Source organism: Danio aesculapii, chromosome 5 (genome assembly GCF_903798145.1).
Source record: "Danio aesculapii chromosome 5, fDanAes4.1, whole genome shotgun sequence".
Taxonomy (NCBI): Eukaryota; Metazoa; Chordata; class Actinopteri; order Cypriniformes; family Danionidae; genus Danio; species Danio aesculapii.
The window spans coordinates 64,793,933-64,821,763 of NC_079439.1; the positions used below are offsets into that span (position 1 = coordinate 64,793,933).

Sequence of the window (27,831 nt, forward strand, 5' to 3'; positions counted from 1 at the left end):
TGATCCAGCTCCGACCGCATTTGACATAGGTAAGCACATTGCATTAGTCCCACCATTTAGAGAATCAGAAGTAGATTCTTATTTTTGTGCATTTGAGCGGATAGCCATTTCTTTACGTTGGCCTAAAGAGGTTTGGTCACTATTGCTCCAGTGCAAGTTGTTTGGTAAAGCTCAAGAGGTTTGCTCTACTCTGTCAGTTGAGGATAGCTTAAAATATGAAAATGTCAAGTCTGCAATTTTGCGAGTTTATGAGCTTGTTCCAGAAGCCTATAGACAGCGATTCAGAGCATCTAAGAAAACGTCTGCACAGACTTTTGTTGAATTCGCAAGAGAGAAGGGAATCTTGTTTGATAAGTGGTGCAGCGCTAGTAAGGTGGCTGATTTTAACTCACTGCGGGAACTGATGTTAATGGAAGAATTTAAAAATTGTTTGCCCGAGCGAGTTGTTGTCTATCTAAATGAACAGAAGGTGACTTCATTGTCGCAAGCCGCTGTTCTAGCAGACGAGTTCATTTTAACTCACAAGAATGTTTTTACACCTGCACGTTCTGAGAAATCCCAACCTAATTCTTCACAAACCAGTCGAAAATCTAGCACACCCCGTGAAGAACGTGAGTGTTATTATTGTCATAAGCAGGGTCATGTAATAGCTGATTGTTTGGTTTTAAAACGGAAACAGCAGCCGCAAGTGAAAAGCGTAGGGTTTTTAAAAACTCACACTGCTTTTAATGCATCTGATGATGACCAAATTGATGACAACTACAAACCTTTTATTCTGGAAGGATTTATTTCGTTGTCTGAAAATGGTGAGGATCAGATTAAAGTAAAAATTCTTCGGGACACTGGTGCTTTGCAATCTTTTATTGTTGCAGACAAATTAAAGTTGTCGGACGACACTTTCTGTGGTTCCAGTGTGATTGTGCAGGGCATTGAGATGAATTGCATCAAAGCGCCGCTGCATCGTATACACTTGAAGAGTGATCTGTGTACAGGATTTGTGAGGGTGGCTGTGCGCCCGTCACTTCCTGTGAAGGGCATAGATGTTATTCTTGGAAATGATCTGGCAGGAGGAAAAGTAATGCCAGTGTTAGAAGTAACAGAAAAACCAGATTTGTGTGCTCAATCGGATTTGACTGACGCTTACCCCGATGTTTTCCCTGCGTGCGCAGTTACGCGCGCGCAGTCGCGCAAGATGGGTAGTGAAATTGAGTTGGCTGATTCATTTTTCTCTCCTCTGCTATCTGATGAGAAAATTCCTGATTCTAACACATCCAAAGAAAAACAAAACACAGAGAATGTTGATGTAAGTGTGACTGATACGGAAACGTTAAAGTTACCTGTATCACGAGAGAAAATAATTGTTGCTCAAAAAGAGGATAAATCTCTTGCTCCTATTTTCAATTCCGTTGTCACAACAGATGTGATAAAAGAAATGAAAAGTGGATTTTTCATTGACAATGAGTTACTGATGAGGAAATGGTGTTCAAATCCGGATAGGGATTTTGATTGGGATGCTGTGTATCAAATTGTGGTTCCATCTCCTTATCGTCAACATGTATTATATCTGGCGCATGACCATCAGCTTGCTGGCCATCTAGGAATTACAAAAACATACAACCGAATTTTGAAGCATTTCTTTTGGCCAGGTTTAAAAAAAGATGTGGTTAAATACTGTCGTGTTTGCCATACATGTCAGATAGTGGGAAAGCCAAATCAAGTGATTCCACCTGCTCCCTTGACTCCCATACCTGTGATTGGCGATCCTTTTGAACACATAATTGTGGACTGTGTGGGGCCGCTCCCCAAAACAAAATCTGGTAATCAGTTTTTGCTAACTATAATGTGTGCCGCGACTAGATTTCCAGAAGCTGTTCCCTTGAGAAAAATCACCGCACCTGTGATTGTTAAAGCTCTGATAAAATTCTTCTCTACATTTGGCCTGCCCAAAATCATTCAAAGTGATCAAGGAACGAATTTTCTATCGAAGCTTTTTAAGCAAGTTTTACAATCACTCGACATCACCCATCGTATTTCAAGCGCATATCATCCTGAGAGTCAGGGTGCGCTTGAACGCTTTCATCAAACACTCAAGTCCATGCTCCGCAAATACTGCCTGAGTACAGATAAGAACTGGGATGAAGGAGTCCCTTTGGTTTTATTTGCTGCGAGAGAAACAATTCAAGAATCGCTTGGATATAGCCCAGCTGAGCTCGTATTTTCTCACGAAATTAGAGGTCCGTTAAAAGTCTTAAAAGAACGCATGTTGTCTGTTGAGACCAGTAAGAAAACTAACATATTAGATTATGTTAGTCAGTTTCGTGATCGTTTACACTCAGCGTGTAAACTGGCTAAAGAATCTTTGGCCAGTGCACAGAAAGGTATGAAGCGCAAGTACGACAGAAAGGCTGTTGCGCGCTCATTCGTTGTTGGAGATAAAGTTCTCGTACTTTTACCAGTACCCGGTTCTTCACTTTCTGCTCGTTTCGCCGGTCCGTACGAAATTAAAAAGAAAATGAGTGAGACTGATTATATGATTCATACACCCGATAGGAAACGTCAAACCCGCGTGTGTCATATTAATATGCTCAAAGCATACCATTCCAAAGAGACAGGTAAGGATGTGCCCGTGTCAAATACGGAATCCGTTGTTTCCACTGTTGTTGCAGTTGCGGAACAGATTTCTGCTGTGATGTCAGATGCTGATGACGGTGTAATTCTTCGTGACCTTCCCCAATCATCTGTGAGGTTAGTCAATTCAGAACTTTTGAGTGATCTAAATTCATATCTCAAACATTTGCCTGCTGATCAGAAAATTGATATCATTAAGTTAATATCTGATTTTAACTGTTTGTTTAATGATGTTCCATCCCAAACAAATGTGTTAAAACACGATATTAATGTGGATGGCGCGCGTCCAATAAAGCAGCACCCATATCGTTTGAATATGGTTAAAAGATCCATTATGCGTCAAGAAGTAAACTACTTGCTTGAAAATAAATTGGCAAAACCTAGCAGTAGCCCTTGGAGTTCACCGTGCTTGCTGGTCCCTAAACCAGATGGAACGTACAGATTTTGTACTGATTACCGAAAGGTTAACGCAGTCACTGTCCCAGACAGCTATCCTTTACCACGCATGGAGGACTGCGTTGACAACGTCGGTTCTGCACGGTTTGTCTCTAAATTAGACATGCTGAAAGGTTACTGGCAAATTCCACTCACTGATAGAGCTTCTGACATCTCAGCATTCGTCACTCCAGATTCATTTACGCAATATACTTCGATGGCTTTCGGTCTTAGAAACGCACCCGCGACGTTTCAACGTCTAGTAAATACGGTGTTGGCAGATGTACCAAACTGTAGCGCATATCTCGATGATGTAGTAGTTTATTCCATGAGCTGGCGTGATCATGTGAATTCGTTAAGGGAAATATTTACACGACTTTCTAACGCATCTCTGACACTGAATTTAGCTAAATGTGAGTTCGGCCAAGCGACTGTCACATACCTGGGCAAGGAGGTTGGACAAGGTCAAGTTCGCCCTGTAGATGCGAAAGTAACTGCTATTTCACAGTTTCCAGTCCCCACCACTCGCCGAGAACTACGGAGGTTCTTGGGTATGGCCGGTTATTACCGCAGTTTTTGCAAAAACTTTTCTACTGTGGTTAACCCCTTAACATCCTTACTTAGCCCTTCTACATCGTATGTATGGTCTGATGCTTGTCAAAGTGCCTTTGATAGTGTGAAAGCACTGTTATGTAATGCACCTGTTCTTGCCGCTCCTGACTGTGCATCACCATTTAAGCTTGAGATTGATGCAAGTGCTGTGGGTTCTGGTGCAGTACTCCTCCAGGAAGATGAAACTGGTATTGACCATCCTGTTAGCTATTTCTCTCGTAAGTTTAATAAACATCAGCTCAATTACTCTACGATTGAAAAGGAAACCCTTGCTCTGTTGTTTGCTTTGCAACACTTTGAGGTTTACATTGGTTCCAGCTGTTTACCTGTGATTGTGTATACAGATCACAATCCCCTCGTATTTTTATCCAGGATGTACAATCATAACCAACGACTGATGAGATGGTCTCTGCTAGTCCAGAATTATAATTTGGATATTAGACATAAAAAAGGCATTGATAATGTTATGGCGGATGCCCTGTCTAGAGTTTAATTTTTTTTCTCTCTCTGGTTTATTTTAACAAACAGGTTTGTTCTTGAGGGTCAGGGTGTTACAGTCAAATGTATATTATGCCTGTCTGTTTTGTTTGTGTGTGTGTTCGCGCTCTCTCTCTCTCTCTTTCGCTCGCTCGCTCGCTCCCTCCCTCTCTCTCTGTCAATTCTTAGGTACGCCCATTCCAGTTTCCCATTCGTCCGTGAAGATGTCAATCTCTATTCCACCCTGTGACGTCATCAACATCTCTACCAATCACATTAGGAGCTCACCGTTTAAAGGGACGCGAGCGGGGAAGCTCGTTCTGCTTTTTGCTCTGTCTTGTTTGTCTTATGCTGCTTGCTTTGTGTGTGTGTTTTGGCTTATGTGATGTGATATTGATGTTAGTTTAGAGTTTTGATGTTGGTCTTGTTCTTGTTGTGTTAATAGTTGTTACCGTCTTGTTTGTGTGCTGGTAAAATTCCCCGATCTCTGGCGTCAGCCTTTCCCTGGGATTCGAGGAGTTTAGAGGTCACGTGACATACATTTTGCATCATGTAGATAACTATACTGTCTAAACACACTAGCTTAGAAGTGAGCGCCACCCGCTGTAAGTTTTCTTCGTATTTTTGGTTAGAAGAGTAGGATTAGATATAGCGTGAAAACGCTGAAGATGTTCTGTTTGTTTATTTTCTATTAGATAGATTAGAGGGTCATAATAGCTAGATTTGGGCGTTTTGTTATATTGCTTTCATTTATTTGGCGCCACTTAATTCTCGTTTCCCCAACCATAATACGTTGATTTATTCTCTTTTGTGTGATCTTGTAAATAATACTTTTCTTTTCTGTTTGCCTTTTTACTATTGTAAATAAATTCACCTATTTTTTTTGCAGTATTTTGGTTGTTGTTTAAATTTTGCCACCTACTCACCACAAATTTTAACCACCTTTAAATGTTGCCGCTTAAACCCTAGAACAAAACTATAAAGTCGTAACACAGACATTAGACTAAAACTTTTGTCATGTAATCTGAAACTGATTACAATTTATAAGTAATCAATTGACTCTAAGTAAGAGTCAAAATGTAATCCAAAAGTAGTCAGTTACATTATCATAAATGCGTAATTAAAGAGATTATGTTACAGACTACAACTTTTGTCATGTAATTTTGTAATCGGTAACTAAATACAGTACCCTTCTTAAGTAATCTACCCGGTTACTAGTGCAAAAGTAACTGAAATGCAATTCAAAAGTAGTCAAATTGTATAAGCATAAATGCATAATCTCAGACATTATATAACTGACTACAACTTTTGTCATGTTTTTTAGTCAATAACTGATTGATTTGACTGAATTTTGTAATTAGTAACTGATTTGATTTCATAAGTAATCCACACCAGCTCTCTAGTGCAAAAGTAACTGAAATGTAATCCAAAAGTGGTGAGATTACATTACTGACTACAGCTTTTGTCATGTAATCTGTAACTGATTACTATTTATAAGTAATCTATTTAGTCTAAGTGAATAAGTCAAAATGTAATCCAAAAGTAGTCAGTTACATTACCATAAATGGGTAAATAGAGAATATATAACCAATTACAACTTTTGTCATGTAATTTGCAATCGGTAACTTATTACCTGTCTCAAGTAATCTACCCAGCTCGCTAGTGCAAAAGTAACTGAAATGTAATCCAAAAGTAGTGAAATTATGTAAGCATAAATACATAATCTCTGAGATTATATTACTGATTAAAAGTTTTGTCATGTAATTTTGTAATTAGTAACTGATTTGAATTCCAAAGTAATCTACACCAGCACTATAGTGCAAAGGTACCCGAAATGTAATCCAAAAGTAGTGAGATTACGTTACTATAAATGTGATCTCAGAGATCATATTACCAGCTACAACTTTTGTCATGTAATTTTTTAGTCAGTAACTGATTTGAATCCATAAGTAATCCACCCTGCTCTCTAGTGTAAAAGTAACTGAAATGTAATCCAAAAGTAGAGATTACATTACCATAAGTGCGTTTTAATCAGTAAATGACTGCAATTCTGAATATCACAATTACCGAGAGTCATTGAAAAATATTAAATGGTGAATAAGACCAGGGCTTGAGCATACAATCCAAACAACATGTGACGTTTTTGAGTTATTGAGTAGATGGCCTATTTGCTGCGCTATAATTATCTGTGAATGGATCATTAGCGTGACTCATGGCTTTGTTGACGGCTCTGTCTGCTCATCCACAGGCCCGCTCCGGAGGAAGCGCTCAAATGGGCAGAGTCTCTCGACACGCTGCTTTCTCACAAATGTAAGTCACGTTTTCATATGAAGCGACAGCTGTGTTGATCGACGCTCTCGTAAACCGTGCACTTTATCCACGTTAACCTCAGCTCCTGCATCCCAATCCAGATTTACCCCCGATTCTTAATACTTGGGTTTTTTAATGAGTGCTGGAGTCATTTTGCTTATTTATTTATTTTTTTTAGATGGCCTGGCGGTTTTCCGTTCCTTCCTACAAACAGAGTTCAGTGAGGAGAATCTAGACTTCTGGCTGGCGTGTGAGGACTTCAAGAAGATTAAATCACTGTCTAAAATGACCTCCAGAGCAAAGAAGATATTCACAGAGTACATCTCTATACAGTCCTGCAAAGAGGTATGATGAAGGCATAACCTGATTTTACCAATAGTTCCACAATATTTTGAGCACAAGTTTACATCGTATTTTAAGTTTCGGCTTACAGTCAGGGTTAGTGCTTCTACATCACTGTGATTCACTTCAGATTTTAGTGATAAGTAGGCCCACACCGAATCTGAACCCGCAGATTTTTAGCCCATCATTGATTCTGTTTATTTACTTGTGTAAATGTGTGTAAATTTATATTTATTCAGTTTTTAAATTAATTTTAATAATATTATTGACTAATATGATTCATATGATTTACTTACAATATAGTTTGTAAAGTAATATTTTTTGTCTTTTAATAGATATATTACATGAGAGACTTGCTTTGTTTACCAAATAAAGTGGATCTAATTGGATTTGCATTGTAAACATTAAATACAAGTTAAAAATGTATTACTTTTTATTTCATGTTTTAGTTATGATACTTCCCAAATCATTCAGCATAAATCTGCAGAGTTTTAACAGAATTCTGCGCAGAAATAGCAAAACATGTCAGCAGATTCCGTCTGGCCCTAGTGATACAGTATGTTACAGTTAGAGTTAGGTTTAGGGATTAGGTTTGGATTAAATGTTTGGATAAGAGTTATGTTTCAGGATCAGCAAACTATGTTGACACTGGAATGCATCTCACAACAAAATCAGGGCTTGCTTTTAGAAGATTAAGAAGTAAGTGAAGATAAACATGATTTAGTAAACAAGGGTGGCACGGTGGCTCCAACACAATCTCACGGCAATTCGTAACTTTTTGATTTAGTGGCTAATTCGTACGATCTAATTCGTACAATTTAGTACGATTTGCTCATCCGCCAATGACGGTTGGGTTTAGGGGTGGGGTTAGGTGCCACGCCTCCTTTTTTAAATCGTACAATTTCATCCAACTGAACTCGTACGAATTCGTACGCATTAGCCACTAAACTGTCAAAACGTAAAATACTTACGTTTTCTCGTGAGATCAGGCTGGTGGCTCAGTGGTTAGCACTGTCGCCACTGTTCTCAGCTGGGCCAGTTGCCATTTCTGTGTGGAGTTTACATGCTCTCCCCATGCTCATGTGGGTTTCCCCTGCGTACAAAAAAAGTCCAAAAGTGAAGAATTGATGTTATTTATTACCTGGTTGTTCAAGCTACCTCACAGATGTGCTTTTTTGTTAACAGAGTTGTTGAATGTTAAAATAAGGTGAATTAAATAAAAAAGGAACATCCTGGATCTGTTTCTTTGCTCTTCTTTATTCTTTTTCTTGTGTATTATAGAAGTATCGGATCAGTTTCGGTAGATCAGGGCTCAGGAACCTTTTTGCAGCAAAGAGCCATTTCAGATTTTTTTTATCAAATGCGTTTTTTAAAGAGCCATATGGGGGGTGTGTGTATATAACAAAACCATTATTTATTTTTAAACAAAACCCTTATTTATGTCCATGCACAACTCAAAAATAAACAAATATGATGCATCATAATGTATAAAGAAAGGACAATTTACAGATTTTTTTTTTTCTTTTTGCCATCGTCACATCGTTTGAATTTACGTGTGTGGGGTTACAATAGAAATGTAAATTACCATAGAAATGTAAGAAATATAACTTGCCCTTTATTGTTGTCGCGATTCAAGTTAAACCACAGCACCACATATGCGCATTGGTTGAAACGTTTTTTTATTGTAAACCGAGTTCTTATTCATTTTGCTGTAGAAAATAAAATATAAAGGGAATTGTAATTGTATTTCCAATAGGAAATTGGTTTTTATTAACAGTTCTATTTAAAAAAAATCTGAAATATTATTGAAGAAACAGCTGGAGAGCCACATGTGGCTCCCGAGCCATAGGTTCCCTACCCCTGCAGTAGATACTCAAAATCAAATGGCTCAGACTCAAGGGCAAAAAAAAAAATCTAATCGGGACATCCCTAATTGTATTTTACTTTCCTAAATAAATTTGTCCAAACACAAAGAGATGCACAGTAGTATTTGCTAGCTTACATGGTTCTTACATAGTTTTTCTTAGGACAAAATCAGGATTACAGTTTTCCCATAGGATACGGAATTTCTGGAATAGCATGGTTTTGAGTTTTTAAAATGGGGAGGCATGAAATACCAGGGATTCTTTGTAAATGGCTATTATAGTTATGCGAAATGATATTCCAGCTAATACTGTTTTATTATCATTGTTGTTATTTTAATATTTATGTTATTAATATAGAAGCACAACAGTGGTCCGTTTTTCCATTCATTAGATGTCATGCTAATTCTACTGTTTAGGCAGTGAAAGTCTGGGAATTTGATATTTGGTTTGAAGTGGCTGCCCTTTGTGTTAGAAGTTTTTTATTTCACTTAAAATTCATACTCCGATGTACTTGAAAACCAAACCCAAAATTAATGTTTATTTATTTACGTATTTATTTTCAAGGTTAATCTGGACTCGTACACCAGAGAGCACATCAAAGAGAACATGGAGAACATCTGCGCAGACTGCTTCGACCTGGCACAGAGCCGGATCTTCGGACTCATGGAAAGAGACTCGTACCCTCGCTTCCTCCGCTCTGACATTTACATGGAGTTAACCAATCAAAAGAGACCCGGCTCCGCTGCAGACCCGTCCTAAAGCTGGAGAGACGCCCAAACACATCAGTATTGCTGGAGACACAGGTTTAGTAGAACGAAACGTGTCTGCGTTCACATCATCCAATGTATTGAACCGTCAGTCAGCCTAGCACCTTGGAGAGCTCAGCCCCGCTGAATCATGGGAAGGACTGATTGTTTTTGGACGCTGATGTGCTGCACCCTGTTGGACAGCATTGATATAGCGATGAATGTGTTTTGAACATGCTGGAAGTGTTGTGCTCATGGTGTAGGAACATATGGAAGATAAGAAAGCATGCTGGGTATTGAGGGAACAAAAAAAGAAAGGAGAGAGACTTTTGGTACAGTTTTATTTAGCTTTAATAGGAGACAACTTTCACTTTTTTTTCCTTTCCTGCACAGACCTTAAAATACTCCATTTACCCCAGTAATACATCAGTGAGGACCTGAGTATTTCCCAGCGGGTACATTGATGTTAAAATTACTTCATAAAAACATCAAAAATGCTAATCAATTTGATGTCAAAACCTTGACGTCTATTTGACATCCACATATTGATGCCGTTTTGACCACCAATATATTATAATCTAAAAAAAGTTTAATTCATCTAAAAGATTCAATTGCAAATTAAAAATGTATACTGGATTTTGTATTCCTACAATGCATGTAAATTATACCTAGATGTTAAAACAACATCAAATTGACATCTAAAATTGGTGTTAAAAACATTAAACATCGATTTCAGGGCAGTTTTTCTTATGTCGTTTCGACACGGCAAAAAATTGATTACAAGACTGTCCTGTAATAATTTTTTTATATCTGAAAGATTCAATTGCAAATACCAAATTTACACTGGATTTTGTATCCCTACAATGCATTATTAAATTATACCTAGATGTTAAAATGACATCAAATTGACATCTAAAATTGGTGTCAAAAAACATCAAAAATGGATTTCAGGGAAGTTTTTTAATGTTTTTTCTTAACGTCATTTCAAAACTGATTACAAGACTGTCCTATAATACATATTTGAGATATATATTTCACTACCTAGATGACATATGACATCAAATTGACATCTAAAATTGGTGTCAAAAAACATCATAAATCAATTTCAGGGCAGTTTTTTGAGTTTTTGTTTTTATGTCATTTCAAAACACGTCGAAAATCATTACAAGACTATCCTGTAATACATTTGTGAGATGATTTTTTGACACCTGAAAGATTCAATTGAAAATTACAAATTTTCACTGGATTTTGTATCCCTACAATGCATGCAAATTACCTAGATGTTAAAACGACATCTAAACTTGGTGTCAAAATACAATAAAAATTGATTTCAGGGCAGTTTATGACTATTTTTTTTATGTTGTTTCGAAACACGTCAAACTATTTATTACAAGACTGTCCTGTAATCAATTTTTGACATCTGAAAGAATCAATTGCAAATAACAAATTTACACCCAATTTTTGTATCCCTACAATGCATGTAAATTACCTAATGTAGATGCCAAAACAACATCAAATTGACATCTAACATTGGTGTCAAAAAACATCAAAAATCCATTTCAGGGCAGTTTATGACGTGTGTTTTTTTTAACGTTGTTTCGAAACATGTCAAAAAATTGATTACAAGACTGTCCTGTAATAAATTTTTGAAGTGAATTTTTGACATCTGTAAGATTCAATTGCAAATTTACACTGGATTTTACACTTGGACTACTATGCATGATGTCAAAACGACATCAAATTGACGTCTAAAATTGGTGTCAAAAGCATCCTAAATCGATTTCAGGGCAGTTTTTTGATGTTTTTCTTTTTTTATGTTGTTTCAAAACTTTTCAGACTGTCCTGTAATCGATTTTTGACGTTTTTTTTTTTTTTACTGTCTAGTAAATGACTGTCTTGTTTTTGATCCCAATGTTATACATCAATCTGACGTTTCGACATTAAGGTAGTCAAATCAGTATGCATTATTGACTGTTTTTAATGTCGTTTTGACAGCAACGTGCCTGCTGGGTAAGGTTTGTTTTCAACCCAGGCTCATTCCGATAACGTAGTCCCAAGGACGTTTCTGGAGACTGTGAAATATGTCCTGGGAGGTACGTGTTTTTGCAGTTTTTGGTTTTTCGCGAATCCGCGAGAGGCCGCTGTGTGCACCTTTTTGGCTTCTCGGACGTCTCCCGCGAGTGCCGTTCACGCCTGCGCTGTTCTCGTGTGAACCCACCAGAGGCCGCTGTCGAACGAACGTCTGTCTGTCTGTCCGACTGGCTAAATGATTGACTAGGCGACCGGCCAATCGGCCGGCCGACCCACCCTCCTTCTTGCCCGAACCCAACCAATTTTACCGATTGACCCGCCCGCCCTAAACCCAACCAACGATTTACAAAAGTCGTCCGGGAAAAAAAGCCCTCGTCCAATTTTTTTTTTTTTTTTTTTTTTTTTTTACCACGTTTTTGGATTTTACCACATTCTCACCCTATTATGAACCTCTTCGCTTTATTTCTTGGATTCTGTTTTAGTCTTACCTGATTTCTGGAACCACTCTTCCCCGGACTCGAACCCGCTCGTCGTCGTCAGCTCCTCTCTGCGTATCGAGTCCGCCGACGTACAGGACGAGCTAACCGGACAAACTGGTTGCGGCGGGAAAGCCCTTCACACGAAGGTAAGCGGTCAACCGGTGAGCGCTAAAAGGAACGGCATCATACCGCCCCGCAGCGTTCGCTTAAAAAACGAAATGCAGCCATACGTACCTCCGGCTACATAATTCGCGGTCTCTAGAAACGTCCTCGGGACTACGTTTTCGGAATGAGCCTGGGTTGTTTGTTTTTATTATCTAAGCTGCAGTTTGAAAATGTTTATATTGTCTACAACTGAAACTCTTTACAGTCAGAACACTAATTCTTCCTTTCAAGGGCTTTGGTAACATTCCATGTCATTTTAATGGCACTGTGACTTTAATAAAGTGCAATATACAGTTAGTTATTCTTAATAATATTTCTTTAACAAAACAGCGTATTAAAGGGGTCAGATTTTATATATACACATATACATATTGTACAAATGCTCTCTATGATCAAATTTCAGTCTGGTTGGGTGGTTCAAATGAAAGAAAATATGATTTTGTTGTAAATAACGGAGGCTGAGATGTATTGACTAACAGTTATTGTGATGGTTATTCTGTTTGTTGTTGTTAGTTAGTTGATTAGATGTTAAAGAAAATCAGAATAACATGACTGAAAGACAGCTGAATTTGTGTTTGACAGTGGCTTAACATAGAGGAGTGTGAGTTGTATATAAACGTATGCGTTATGTGTTGATTTAGCATTATTTAGCTGATTGGGAAACTCAAGTTTGGCAAATGCAGTGTCTGTTTCCTTTTGCCTTCATCCTAACAATAGAGCTTTCCTTCTGTAATAATAATGATTTCCTGTATTTATTTGTGGGTTCATATTTCACTCACTGCTGCCTTTATGTAACATATTCTCATCAAATAAAATTAAATTCAAGTATATTGTGAACTGGATATTTTATGCAGTCTTTGGGAAGTGTAGATATTTAACAATTATAATTTTTGTTGTAGTATTTTTGTTATTAAAGTGCACAGCTCCAAAAAATCCCCAGAGGGCAGCAAAGCTCCAGAGTAACTAAGTATGATCACTATTTAGGGTTCACAGATTTAATTTACAGTACGTTTTTATATAAAGTTAGAGATTTGTTTATTTTGGTAAAACAACAGTGCATTACCATCAGATATACAAGTGTATATACAGTATAATTAAACAACAATTCTCAAAATTCTATTATATTTTAAATGATGAGAAATTAATAAAATAAATAATTCTAATTATTTTTTTCAAATATTTTTTAAATATATAAAATTTTCATTGTTTTGATGCTTGAAATCCGAGTAACTCATTGCTTTTAGACATGTGGATATGGTCAAGAATATCTGATCTTCAAACTGAACATCGAAATGAATAATAATAAAGCTGACTGAAGGTGTTTTGAATATTTTATAGCTCGATATGTCTAGGAACTATACTCTTATTCACAACTTTTTTTATTTAGTACCAAGTCTAATACATTACGTTATATAGTGTCCAGCTTTAAATAAGAAAATTATCTAAACTCGATTGAAATTTTGGACTAATGGTCTAATCTGATTTAAAGTTTTATGCTAAGCTAAGTTAAAAGTGCTCCCGCCAGACCCAAAGATCAGAAGAAATGAATGGATAAGTATGTTTAACTGCTTATATTTTAATTACATTAAAACACTTATACTGTAAAGGGAACCTTATGAAATTGAAAATGTCACAATAACCTTTCACGGGAAGTTCGTCGGTGGCTGAAAAACACCAATGTGCAGTTGACAAATCTACAGCACCTGTGCAATGTTTCATGTCAGTAAAATCCCCCATTTCTGAGGAGAGTTTCCAGCGCCCTCCAAATCAGTGCCACGAATAATTAAATGTCAAAAGGTGCTCTTACTATGTACATGGAAAGGTGTACTTCTATCGTGACAGGCGAGTGTGTGTCTCCATCCATGTTTGAAAGCAGAGACTGAGGTAAATGTTTGCGGTGGAAACACACAGTGCTTCCTCTCACTTTCGGCGGGCTTTGACCTCCTCCTCACACTGCTCTCTGAGGTGTAGAGCCTCCACACTCCTTAACTGCAACTAATGCTCTACGAAAACAAATTAAAGGAAATTATCCACGTGTAAGAAAACAGCAACATAATTAGAGGAAAGTGAAAACCGTGTTTCGCCTAATGTATAATGAAAGCGTTTGATTTTAGTCCATCTCCGCGATACACGCAGCTGTGTCAGCACAAGAACATTCCCTGTGTACGCATTTTTAAAGACACACCGCACCAGTGTTTACGCCACAAGCATGTTTACCAGGTAAGGCATCTGTTAAGAGTCTTATTGAGGTAACTTTTATTTTAGGTTTTATTCGCACATTCGTTCAGTGACAACATGCACCCATGGTACTTTAAATATTCGGTCTGAAATCACATTTAATTAATGACTAACAACATTAGCACTATTTAGGACTGTATATAGGCTAGGCTACTCTTGTAGGCTATGTAGCCTGCAGGTAGGCCTGTCTGTCACAATAAAGAATTTTTGTGCAATATATTGTCAGAAATTGTCTTGATAAGTGATATTACTGTCATTTCGAGATCATTTTATGCCACTAATATTATAATAATGTAAGTAGCCATCAACACTTTAAAATTCTTATCATTCATAAGGTTATTTAAATAACCTTATGATTTTCTTTAAATTCTTAAAATTGATGTTAAAAAGGTAAACGTCCTAATATATATATATATATATATATATATATATATATATATATATATATATATATATATATATACACACACACTATTAATAGTCTTATTAGGTAAATGTCCATTTATAAACTATGAGATTGAACGTAAATGTCATTGTAAAATGGCTTTAAAGTTATATATATATATATATATATATATATATATATATATATATATATATATATATATATATATATATATATATATATATATATATATATATTTGTAAATATATATCATACTGGCAAAAATGATTAAGGTCATTTCCAAATATTGCAGGATAAGTCCATATATTGATTATTGTGACAGGCCTACAGGTATGCTCTGTATGACTGGGCGGGTACAAATCGTGGTAGTATGGACACATTTTCAGGGGTAATAATAGGACATATAATACATAGCCTTAATTTTTCTCTCTCAAAATGCAGTTTTGACATTTTATTCTCCGTGTTAAATAAGACAAATCTGTGAAAATTATTATAGCACTTTGGGAGCACTTTAGTCCATGTTTTCCCCCATATAGGCCTACAGTTGTGATCAAAATTATCTGCACCCTTGGTAAATGTGAGCGAAGAAAGCTGAGAAAATAAATCTGTATTGTATTGTATCTTTTTATCTTTCAGTGATCACACTAAATTCTATTATATTTTAAATGACTTTAGTGAACGTCTTCTCTAAATCGTGAAAAAAATTACTATTTTGCTCAGTAATTAATAAACAAAACTGGCTGCATTCTAATGTACAGTAGGGCAAAGAAAATAAATGAAATTTTCATTGTTTCGATGCTTGAAAACTCCTTGAAATCTTTATATACACCCTTATCTGACTAACTCATTGCATTTAGACATAAAAATATGATCAAGTAGATCTAAAGTTCAAACTGAGCGTCAGAATAAATAATAAGCTGACTGAAGGGCTTCTGATAATTTTCAAGGTCGATATGTCTAGGAACTATACTCTTATTTGCAACTTTTCATTTTCTGTCAGTCTTAGTACATAGATAATGAATGTCAAGCTTTAAATAGGAAAACTATCTTTATTGAAAACTCTTTATTGAAGATTTGGAGCGAAATGCTAATGGTCTAATCTGATTCAATACTTTATGCTAAGCATACTTTAGCAGTGTTAAATGGGACAGATCTGTGAATATTATTATAGCACATTTTAGGAATACACTTAGCTTTCTTCGCTCATATTTATCAAGGGTGCCAATAAGTTTGACCACAACTGTAGGCCTATATGGAGGGAAAACGTGGACTACGTTTTCCCTCCATATAGGCCTACAGTTGTGGTCAAAATTATTGGCACCCTTGATAAATATGAGCGAAGAAAGCTAAGAAAATACATCTGTATTTTATTGTTCTGAATCTTTTTATCTTTCATTTAAACAACTTCAAAACTAACATTTAAATGAAATAAAAACAAATCAAAATGAGTTATTATAAAATATTTTTTCTCAAATATATTTTGGTCATATTTTGTTTGATTTAATGCTTTTTGCAACCTTATTTGCCCAGATAACAGCTCTAAAGCTCCTTTAATACCTGGTGATGTTCGATGAAACTCTAAAAAAGATTAGAGATCATTTGTTATTGTTTATTACTGTAGGTCACACTTATTTTGATGGTCTGTTTGAGTGTTAGTAGACTGTCTGCTTAATATCTGTTGATACTGCTCCTTCAGCAGACATTTAACTGACTAAGAAATTTAGCAATGTAACTTAATTCAAATGGACCATCAAAATAAAGTGTGCCGGATTATGAATTTTTAATAAATTTGTTTGTGTTAGCGACCAATCTTTATTTGATGATTTATAAGCAAATGCCTGTTTGTTAATTGTTTATTGAAAATTGTCTTTACAGATAACATTTCTAGCAAATTAAAAATGATGTTGTTAAATTTGCATAATTAACAAAACGGTACCATGTTTTCAGAAATATTTATATTTATTTTTAGACATTAATTAATACTAAAGTTTTAACTTCAGAAGGGTTAAGAAGCAATATTTGGTTGAATAAACATAGTTAATAATTCACAATAAATATTGACCTATTGTCATTTTCTGAAAAATAAATAAATAAATAAATTACATTAAATTTTGGAAGAAATATTATTAGATTTTTATAAAAAATAAAAAGTATTAAAAAATATATATTATATTATTGTATAAAAAATATTAGTGTTTTACTTAAACCCATATTTAATAAATACAGCAAAACTGAGAGCTGCCAAGTGGTATCCTGTTTTTTTCTTCTTCATAGATGTACATTTTCACAGAAAAAGAATGTATAGATGTATATACTGTAGATCCTAATGAATAAGGCAGTCAGTAGGAGAGCTGCTGTCCTCCAGACTGTGTGCAGTGATGTTGAGTGAACACAAGTGAGTCAGAGGCTCTTTAATGAGCTGCAGGTGAAGGAAGAGCTCAGAGGGTCACATGATGACGCACATCATCCAGATGCTGCGCACTGTGGAAAAGCATGCTTTGGGGATGTAAAGGGGCTGGGTTTACTGAAATATGTATTTTAAAACAAAATGCACAGCTAAAAATAAACATTATCCATTGATTCATTTCCCTTCGGCTGAGTCCCTTTATTCATCAGGGGCTGCCACAGCGGAATTAACTGCCAATTAATCCAGCATATGTTTTACACAGCGGATGCCCTTCCAGCTGCAACCCAGTACTGGGAAACATACATACACACTCATTCACGCACACACACTATGGCCAATTTAGTTTATTCAATTCACCTATAGCGCATGTCTTTGGACTGTGGAGGAAACCGGAGCACCTGGAGGAAACCCACGCCAACACGTGGAGAACATACAAACTCCACACAGAAATGCCAACTGGGTCAGCAGGGACTCGAATCAGCGACCTGTTTATTGTTTTTAAAGAAGCACCACAGTTCTCAGTCATTTAAAAACAAATAGGGTAAAGCTAATAGATATTTTAAAATATAACTTAATTTGAGCACTAATAAATGTCTCCAAATTTTCAAATAATATAAAAATTGTTCCAAATTGAAAATGAACGTATATAAAGTTTAAATAAAGTATAAATAAAATATTAATTCAAATGTGTAAGGTGACCTATAAAGTGAATGCAGTCTAAATAGTACTCGTCAACTTCATTAGCATTTTATTCATTCATTCATTGTCTTTTCAGCTTAATCCCTTTATTAATCTGGGGTTGCCACAGTGGAATGAACCGTCAACCTATCAAGCATATGTTTCACGCAGCGGATGCCCTTCCACCTGCAATCCATCACTGGGAAACATTCGTTTACACTCAGTCACATACACTACGGACAATTTTAGCTTACCCAATTCACCCTATACTATATGTCTTTGGGCATGTGGGGGAAACCAGAGCACCCGGAGGAAACCCACGCGAACACGGGGAGAAAATGCAAACACTCGGAACGCCAACTGACCCAACCGAGGCTCGAATCAGTGACCTTCTTGCTGTGAGGCTACCCACTGCGCCACCGCGTCGCCCAATAGCATTTTATTAAATAATAATTCTAATGCTATTAAGTAATTACCTAAACAAAGAAATTATTTACCCAGACGTTTAAAAAGAACTTATTTTAGAGCAGTACTCACAATACCGTGAGACCGTGATATTATTATCCAAGGTTATCATACTGTCAGAATCTTATACCGGTCCATAGGAGAATCTGAAATATTTTATGGCGTACTTTATAAAATAAAATGATTTAGAATTCAAAAATGATTTATTTGGATGGTTTTTTAAAAATAATTTGGTTTTACACTCCATATTTTCAGATTTTTATCTGGTAGAGGTTGATATTTTAGAAATTATGGGATGTGTTAAGACAGTGTGTTAGCTAGCAACATTAGCTAACAATCCAATACGTTTTTCTTAGTGGGGCAATTAAAGGGTTAATGAACAAAAATCAGAGAACCAAATGAATGACATATTCCTTTACAGAACAACTCACAGAAATCAGTCAATTTCAGAAATTTTTGGGATGAAATACTTTTTATTTACTGTATTTATGTTTTCATTTCAGTTACAAATAATGTGCGTTTCTGGTAGAATGTCCCTAATGGAGTATTTGAAGGGAGTTTTCAATATTTTCCAATTCCAGAAGTTCCAGAAAAAAATGCCTCTAGTAGTTTTATTTAGCTTCTGAACAATATTACGAATGTGTTTGTCATTACATTTTTTAAAATCAATTAGCTCAAATCAATAAATGCGTTGAGCACGGTGGCATTAAATAGTTGACGTCACATATTTGAGACGCTTTTGTTGATATTTTTACACTCTATGGTTGACACCCGTAGATGGCGCTGCAACCCCACTTCAGGGCTGCTTTGAAGCTGTGTTGGGAGCGTCTGAGCAAACAGTCTGTATGTGGACAGATAGAGGGATGTTCGGGAAATGATGGGGATGTGTTTCTGGAGAGTGTGGAGGGAATGTGAGAACAGCGGTCGCCCTTCATCAGCTCCTGGCTTACTCGCAAACATCAATACAACCTCGAGTTTCTCCGAAAAGAGTCCTAGTACACCTGTAATGACGCAGAAAGCCAAACGCCTCCCGAAATTAAGACAACAAACTGATTTTTTGGACGTCGAGATGTTTGTATTCACTGTAAATGAGGGATGAAGAAATGTACAAACTCCTGCATGTGTTTAGAGGTACAAGCGCAGCGTTTTGTTTGGGTCGTTTATTTATATCATATTTTTTTATTATTTTGTTATTCAACGCTATGTAAACAACAAGCTGTGTCGGAGAGAAACATGAAATTTGGACCAAATGTTTTTTTATAGGCACACATTCCTTGGCTTGTGATCTAGACATCCCCCATACCTGCGTTTATATCTAACTAGAAAGGTGTTTTTTTCTTTTCTTTTCATTTCTTTTCTTTATTTTCGTTGCCAAACTGGACTTTTTTTCTTCTTCTCACCAGATTTGCACCAGATTTGGCATCTGAGTGTCTGCGTAAACAAATCTCAGAATGCAATATAGCTGCCTGACACCAATAAATGATATTGGGTGCAGGTTATTTTGTTAAGCTGCATAATAAAAATAAGTAGGCTAGCTAATGAAAATTTACACCAGCGATTGGTGGAAACACAACCTAACATTATCCTAATGTTAACATTAAATTTGCTGATATGGAACAATTACATCAGTTAGTATAAAAATGTGTAATCAAGGTAAAATGTGGGGGAAAATATGTAAAAACAAAAAAGAAGAAGGGGCATGTTACCTATATTTAAAGTTCATCCCCAAAATAATAATAGTAGTTAGGTATTTACTCAACTTTATGTAATCCAAGGGATAGGTGACTTTTTTCTACAGTAAAACTTTAAAGAAGATGAAACCGTGGTCCTTGGTGACGTATTCACTTTTATAGTCAAAAAACACATACAGGCAAAACAAAATGAATGCCTGCGGCTTCTGATGCTACGTTGAGGTCTTATGAAGTAAAATAATCTGTGCAAGACACTGAACAATATTTACATCATTCACATTATTATTTAAAAATATTCTTTAGGGGTTTTTTCACCTTTTATTGCAGTGTGGGGAGCAGAAAGAGGGGAAGGATCAGCAAAGGAGCTCAAGACGGGAAGTGAACTTGACGTGAGCACCTCGTTGCTATTTGTTGTGATCATTTTTTGAAATTTTATCTTTCCATAACTGAAAATGTGCATTATTGATTCACTTGGTTGTGGTTTAAACTAAGTTTGTGTAACCATCTTCTTGGAATGTCACGGTGGCTCAGTGGTTAGCACTTTCGTCTCACAGCAAGAAAGTCACTGGTTCGAGTCCCGGCTGGGCCAGTTGGCATTTCCTTGTGGAATTTGCATATTCTCCCCGTGTTCATGTGGGTTTCCTCTTGTGGGTTTTCCCCACAGTCCAAAGACCTGCGCTATAGGTGAATTGGATGAACTAAATTGGCCGTAGTGTATGAGTGTTAGTGTGAATATGAGAGTGTATGGGTGTTTCCAAGTACTGAGTTGCGGCTGGAAGGGCATCCGCTGCAAAAAACATATACAAGAATAATTGGCAGTTCATTCCTCTGTGGCAACCCCTGATAAATAAGGAACTAAGCCGAAGGAAAATGAATGAATACATGTCTCTGTTATATATTTCAGATCTCAAGAGGAAACATGACTATTTTAAGTATTGTTAGATAAGTGCATTATTCCTTAAGATTTCATATGACGTCATTCACATTAAAACGTACGAAGTAAAAGTAACTCCACCTCTAACCCTAGTCCTCACTGGTGAAGGAGCGAATCATACTAAATTAATGAGTACAAATTAGTATGAATTAGCTATAAAATAAAAAAGTAATGAATTGGCGTGAGATTGCGTTTTTATATTGCACAATTTTTTCTTGCATTTTGATTTAATCAACAGTAATTTAATCATTAAACAATAATGATAATAATTTAATAATTAACAGTAACAATAATTTAAACCAGGGGTCGGGAACCTTTTTTCAGCAGAACCATTTCTGATTTTTTTTTTGGCAAATGCATTTTTTAAAGAGCCATTGAGGGGCATATATATAAATACAGTTGAAGTCAGATTTATTAGCCCCACTTTGATTTTTTTTTTTTTCTTTTTAAAATTTTTTCCCAAATGATGTTTAACAGAGCAAGGAAATTTTCACAGTATTTCCTATAATATTTTTTCTTCTGGAGAAAGTCTTATTTGTTTTATTTTGGCTAGAATAAAAGCAGTTTTTATTTTTTTAAAAACAATTTTAAGAATAAATTATTAGCCCCTTTAAGCTATATATATTTTTCAATAGTCTACAGAACAAACCATCATTATACAATAACTTGCCTAATTACCCTAACCTGCCTAGTTAACCTAATTAACCTAGTTAAGCCTTTAAGCTGTGTAGAAGTGTCTTGAAAAATATCTAGTCAAATATTATTTACTGTCATCATGGCAAAGATTAGAAATGAGTTATTAAAACTATTATGTTTAGAAATGGGTTGAAAAAAGTCTTCTCACCGTTAAAAAGAAATTGGGAAAAAAATAAACAGGGGAACTAATAATTCAGGGGGCCTGATACTTCTGAGTTCAGCTGTATTATTTATATATATATATATATATATATATATATATATATATATATATATATATATATATATATATATATATATATATATATATGTACATATATAAATAAACATATTGTTTTAATTTACGTGTACGAGGTTATTATAGAAACGTGAAGGGGGTCACACACCAGATTCGCCGCTCGGCGACGAGCCATGCCACGCACCGAAATGCATTTTAGAATTCTAAACATAGATTTCTACCAGTGTATACACACATGTTTCTGCCGCACCACAGAGCGTCATCTGCATAGTTTCATATTAAATAACATTCGAATATGTGCGTCTGGTGTGGGATACTTCCAACTGTCGTGTGCACACCGTGTCGGAGCGCAGAGGGCGCATCTGGTGTGCAACCCGCTTAAGTTGTTTGCCCTTTATTGGTGTCACGATTCAAGTTTATCCACAGCGCTGCACACACAAAACGTCATTTTATTGTAAACTGAGTTGTAAAAAATAAAATCAGTAATAAGGAAAATATTTTTTTAATGAGAAACTGATTTCTAGTGATAGTTATCATTTTTAAACAGCTGGAGAGCCACGTATTTGGTGAAAAATGTGGCTCACAAACTATAGGTTCCCTACCACTGATTTAAACTATTATCAATGCGCTTAAATGATTTATATTTATTTATAAGAGTGCATACGTTGCACAAAATAAGCACATTATTGCACAGTAGCCTTTTAAACAATTTAACCACTATTGCTATTACCGCTCATTTCACTTGGAGAGTCGTTTCACTCGGCAGCCATCTTTAAAACACCTCTCAGGCATTTTGCTTGGGCAATTTGTTTGAATGAGGATACATCAAATTCTCCAAATTGCTTGCCAAGCTTACAATTAAATGTCATAGTAGGAATCGCCATTAAAATTAAACAACACCTTTGTCTTTAGTTTAGTTTCTAAACATTCGAATCACACAAAATCAGCAGAGACTCACGTCTTGTCTGAGCCCCTCCCCCGGAGAATGCCCGTCTAGTAAGCGCTGATTGGCCCCTGTACTTGAAGGCGAGGTTTCATTAACCATGTTGACCGTTACACTTTTCCCCATTCGAAAATATACGGCTGGCAGGTCTTGTGTATTCTTTAGTCTTTGCCGCTAATAATATTAATTTAATGAAAAATTACTTGATTATTCTGTATGTGGCAACCCAAAACAAACAAACAAGGGTCAGTTCCCATGTAAGACCAACTTTCTAATGTTTTAGTGAAGGAATAAAAGCCATACACCTTACATGGTTTTAGGATGTACTAACGAACAACAAATTTTGGGTGAACTACCCCCTTAAACACAGTATATAAAAGCATCCAATTTGGACAGAAGGTGGCGCTATAACAGTGGAGAACAGGAGTTACATTACATAAATCGATTGTAATTAATGTTCATGAATTGAATTAAGCATTAAATGTCAGCAAAAAGACAACAGCTTTTGAATATGAACAACCCCGAGGGATTAGTCTGCTTAGTTTATTATTTGGCTCATTATCAAAACCAATACTCAATTTTTCATCCGAATATGCAACAGGCGACGTGTACTGTAGCTCCTTCTGAAAGAGCTTCACATTCAGACAGGCATTAAACTTTCAGCATTGCTCGCTGCTCTCCGAGACCCCTCATTATTTTAATTAACATCTTCTAGTGCTGTATGGTTTCACCCCTGATTGATAGCTAAATTCAGATAAGTGCAGATGCGCCGTGCTGTCAGGTACGGCAGACAGAACGTCAGGAGCACACGGACTGCACTTTTTATGGCTGTGCTCTTTCTCTTTTTTTCTCTCTCTCCCTGCCGTAAAGGATGAACTCATCGCTAAAAATGGATCCCGGTTCCTTCCTCATCACAGGCCTCATCATCAGCAGATTGGAGAACGGGCGACGAGCCAGGAGTCTGCATCTCTTAAAGGTACACTGCCTATTTCTTCTTTGTCACTCTCTGCATATTGTGTTTATATATTATAAACATACACATTTAACTCACATACACTCTTAAAATGAAAGGTTTCAAAAAGAGTTAGAGAGGGGGTGTCATTTTTATTTATTTATTTAATTTTTTAAAGTGTGAAGAATATTTGAATAATCTGGATTATTAAAACAGGACGCTTGAATGCTGATTATAAAGAGGAGATATTGTATAGTGAAAGGTTCCACTGAATTTATCTTAGGTTATGTAAACCATTTATGGTATATATATAGTTAGATAACCACTCCAGTTATGTATAGGATTAAAAATTGCTCTTACATCCGGTGTTGTGTTCATATTAATGTATATGTTTATTAATGTAGCACTGTGGTCATGCGAGACATTTCTTTACACTTTATGTCCACACATGTTGCAGAATGATTATAAAGCTCGACTTGATTTGAAATCTGCTAAATATTATTAAAGGTAGACAAACAAAAAACTTTTCTTTCATAATTCTTAATTTATGTGTCACAATTTAGGGGACAAAAAACAACCACTGTGAGCTGCGAACTCTAAAAATTGCTAGAAAGATTTTTTATTTATATATTTCCAGTGGTGGAAAGAGTACTGAAAATTCTTACTCAAGTAAAAGTACCATTACTTACCCCAAAATGTAATGCAAATAGAGTAAAATGTCTGTTGGAAATATTACACAAAGTAGGAGTAAACAGTAGCCCTTCTAAAAGTACTCATGAGTAGTGAATATTACACTGTGAAAGTCTGATGTGTTTACATGCAAATTGTGCATGTGTGAAAACGTATAGTAACATTCTATAGTGCATTTAGTTATTGTTTAAGGTAGGCATCTTCTCATCGGTGACATGCAGTCTAATGACTCTGGGTCATTGCGTATGATTTCTGACATCTTCTTGCACTCATTTAATGCTTCCAAATAGTTAGCTGCATTTATGAAGCATTCATGTCTTGAGGTTGTTCTGTATGATGCAGTTTAGTTTCTATGTGCGATTTGATTGGACAGGAATCACAGAACTGACTTTTCTACTCAGCCAATCCCCATAGACAAGAAAATGAAGCGTTGACTGCAGGTTGAAGGAAAACAGTAGAGTAAAAGTGCAGATACGGCACTAAAAATGTACTCAAGGGAAAGTAAAAGTACACTTCATAACATTTTGATTTAGTGGCTGATTCCCCAGTGACGGTTGTGTTAAGGGGTGGGGTTTGGAGTCATACCTCCTTTTAAAAATGGCACATTTTTGTCTGAATGAAATCAAATTGTGTGAACTCCTGTGAATTAGTCAATTTTCTGACAATGCATAAAAAAGTTGTTTCCTCATGAGATCGAGACGTTTTTTCACATAATTCTGACTTTTTTATTTCGGACTTCCCATTGTTTTAATTGTTTTGTAATTTTAGTTCTTCCAATTCTAACTTTTTCTGAACTGCCAGATGTAAACTCAGCATTCTAAGATGTCTAATCTGCAGATGCAAACTCACAGCTGCAAGAAAGAAAGCCAAACTTAAAGTCATAATTCCCTTTTGTTACTTTTTTTTAATTCGATGACAAGAACAAGCATTTCCATAGTAAATTTTATTTATAGGACCATCAAAAGCACTTTATTTTGCAAACCTGTTTGCATTTACACATCATATACTGTACTTCTCAAGGAAAATAACTAGGTACTCTCTCTAAACCTACCCCTGAATCTAACCTTAACTCAAATCTTAACCAAAGTCCCTTTAAGGCAAGTCATTTCACTCGGCAGCCATCTTTAAAATGCCTCTCGGGTAGTATGCTCGGGCCTTCTGTCTCAATGGGGAAACATCAAATTCTTCAAAACTGTTTGCCAAGCTTATGATTACATTACATATTTGGATTCACCAATAAAAACCATCTCTTAAGTTGTTTCTAAACGTCCGAATCAAACAAAATCGGCATATTTTCAGGTTGCCCAAGCTAATGCGCATGCGTACACCAACCTCATTTATGGCTGTTCTATACATTATAATCCTTTGGATAATGCTTTGACATATTATACTGCTCATCTAAATTAATTCAACTTGGTCATAATGGTGAATCTACTCCAGAAATGACAGGGACTCTTTGTTTACAAGTTTGTGGGTGTTTTAGTAGCTGCTGCATGGGATGAGCATTTGACAAGACGGACTGTACCTCGCGTTCGTTTCATACAGATTACAAAATCAAAAAACGTTTGTTATCAGGTGCACTTGGTTCATTTAAAAGTACAGATTTCAAGCCTTATTTGGCATACTTCTTATGTCTGTGAAGCAAGTATTCGCAGAGATTCCAGTGCATTTGTTGACCACCAAATTATCGTAAAAGCACACATCTGGTCTGAGCTTTTCTCCTTGGGAAACGTCAGTCTGTAACAATCAATGATTGGTTCTTGTACTAGTATGCGGTGCTTCATTCGTCATATTGACTATTACACTTTTCCCCATTCAAAACTGTATGAGTGACACATCTTGTGTATTCTATAGTCTTTGCCCTTACTAAGGCCATGGCCACACAGACACAGGGAGTTTTCCCTGCTTTCATTTAAAAAAATCTCCGTCCACATGAAGATGCAAATATATACTATGATGCATGTTAAGGGCATGCCAAACTAACAGAGGGCGCTAAAAATCTTGTATGCTGGGTTCACATCAAACGGAGAATTAAGTACTTTTGCAAGTAAATTACATATACAGTTGAAGTCAGAATTATTAGCCCCCCTTTGAATTTTTTTTTCTTTTTTAAATATTTTCTAAATGATGTTTAACAGAGCAAGGAAATTTTCACAGTATGTCTGATAATATTTTTTCTTCTGGAGAAAGTGTTATTTGTTTTATTTCGGCTAGAATAAAAGTTTTTAATAAAAAAACATTTTAAGGTCAAAATTATTAGCCCCTTTAAGCTATATTTTTATTCGATAGTCTTCAGAACAAACCCTTATTATACAATAGCTTGCCTAATTACCCTAACATGCCTAGTTAACCTAATTAACCCAGTGAAGTCTTTAAATGTCACTTTAAGCTGTATAGAAGTGTCTTGAAAAATGTCTAGTCAAATATTATTTACTGTCATCATGGCAAAGATAAAATAAATCTGTTATTAGAAATATGTTATTAATACTATTATGTTTAGAAATGTGTTGAAAAAAAAATCTTCTCTCTGTTAAACAGAAACTGGGAAAAAAATAAACAGGGGGGCTAATAATTCAGGGGGGCTAATAATTATGACCAACTGTAAGTCAATGCAAATTTGAGTGTCCCACGCAAATATGTGAACGTACTGAATTTGCCTTATTCGCGTCTTCCATGTTTAGTGTGAACCCAGCCTTGTTGGCCAATCAGAAAGGAGGAAACCGAGCACATTCACTTTTGTAAAATCTTCACCCTGGTCGGAGTTTTTCGTTTTGTTTTCATGTTGGTAGCTAGCTCTCTGCAACTCTCACATGGTCACCCACTGAAGCTAAGCAGGACTGCGCCCCATCAATACCTGGATGGGAGACCACATGGGAAAGCTAAGTTGCTGCCAAACGTGGTTAGTGAGGCCAACAGGGGGTGCTCAACTTGTGGTCTGTGTAGGTCCTAATGCCCCAGTATAGTGATGGGGACTCTAAACTGCTCATTGAGCGCTCTTTTGGATGAGACGTTAAACCGAGGTCCTAACTCTCTAAGGTCATTAAAAATCCCAGGATGTCGTTCGAAAAAGAGTAGGGGTTTAACTGGATTCTGCACACTGGTGGTGGATGAGGAGATTCCCCCCAATGTGTAGAGTGCTTTGAGTGTTTAGAAAAGCGCTATATAAATTTAAGGAATTATTTAAAATTTTGTTTTCAGTCACCAGATACTCTATTTTCATGTGGACAAACAGCAAAATCGTGTAGAAAAACCGGCAGTTTTGAAAAACACCCCTGTTTGCGTGTACAGGGCCTTATGTGGTGACTATGTAACTAAGTACTTCTTTAGCAAAGTTATAATGCAAATACTGTAAAAGAAAGATAGTTGGACTTAGATGCCAGTTAATCTTTTGTTTATGAAATGT

General features: G+C 36.1%; 1 protein-coding gene across 2 annotated transcripts in view; it reads left to right on the top strand.

Annotated features, from left to right (window-relative positions):
• The window catches only part of LOC130229736 (regulator of G-protein signaling 3-like), a 113,445-nt gene extending 100,527 nt beyond the window's left edge, over nt 1–12,918 (top strand). For both annotated transcript variants that reach the window (XM_056458690.1, XM_056458691.1), the window contains 3 exons: nt 6,401–6,462; nt 6,641–6,807; nt 9,234–12,918. In XM_056458690.1, the coding sequence (XP_056314665.1) occupies nt 6,401–6,462; nt 6,641–6,807; nt 9,234–9,428 (424 nt within the window). In that variant the 3' untranslated portion in view covers nt 9,429–12,918. The remainder of the gene's footprint in view (nt 1–6,400; nt 6,463–6,640; nt 6,808–9,233) is intronic.
• The last annotated feature ends 14,913 nt before the right edge of the window (nt 12,919–27,831 follow it).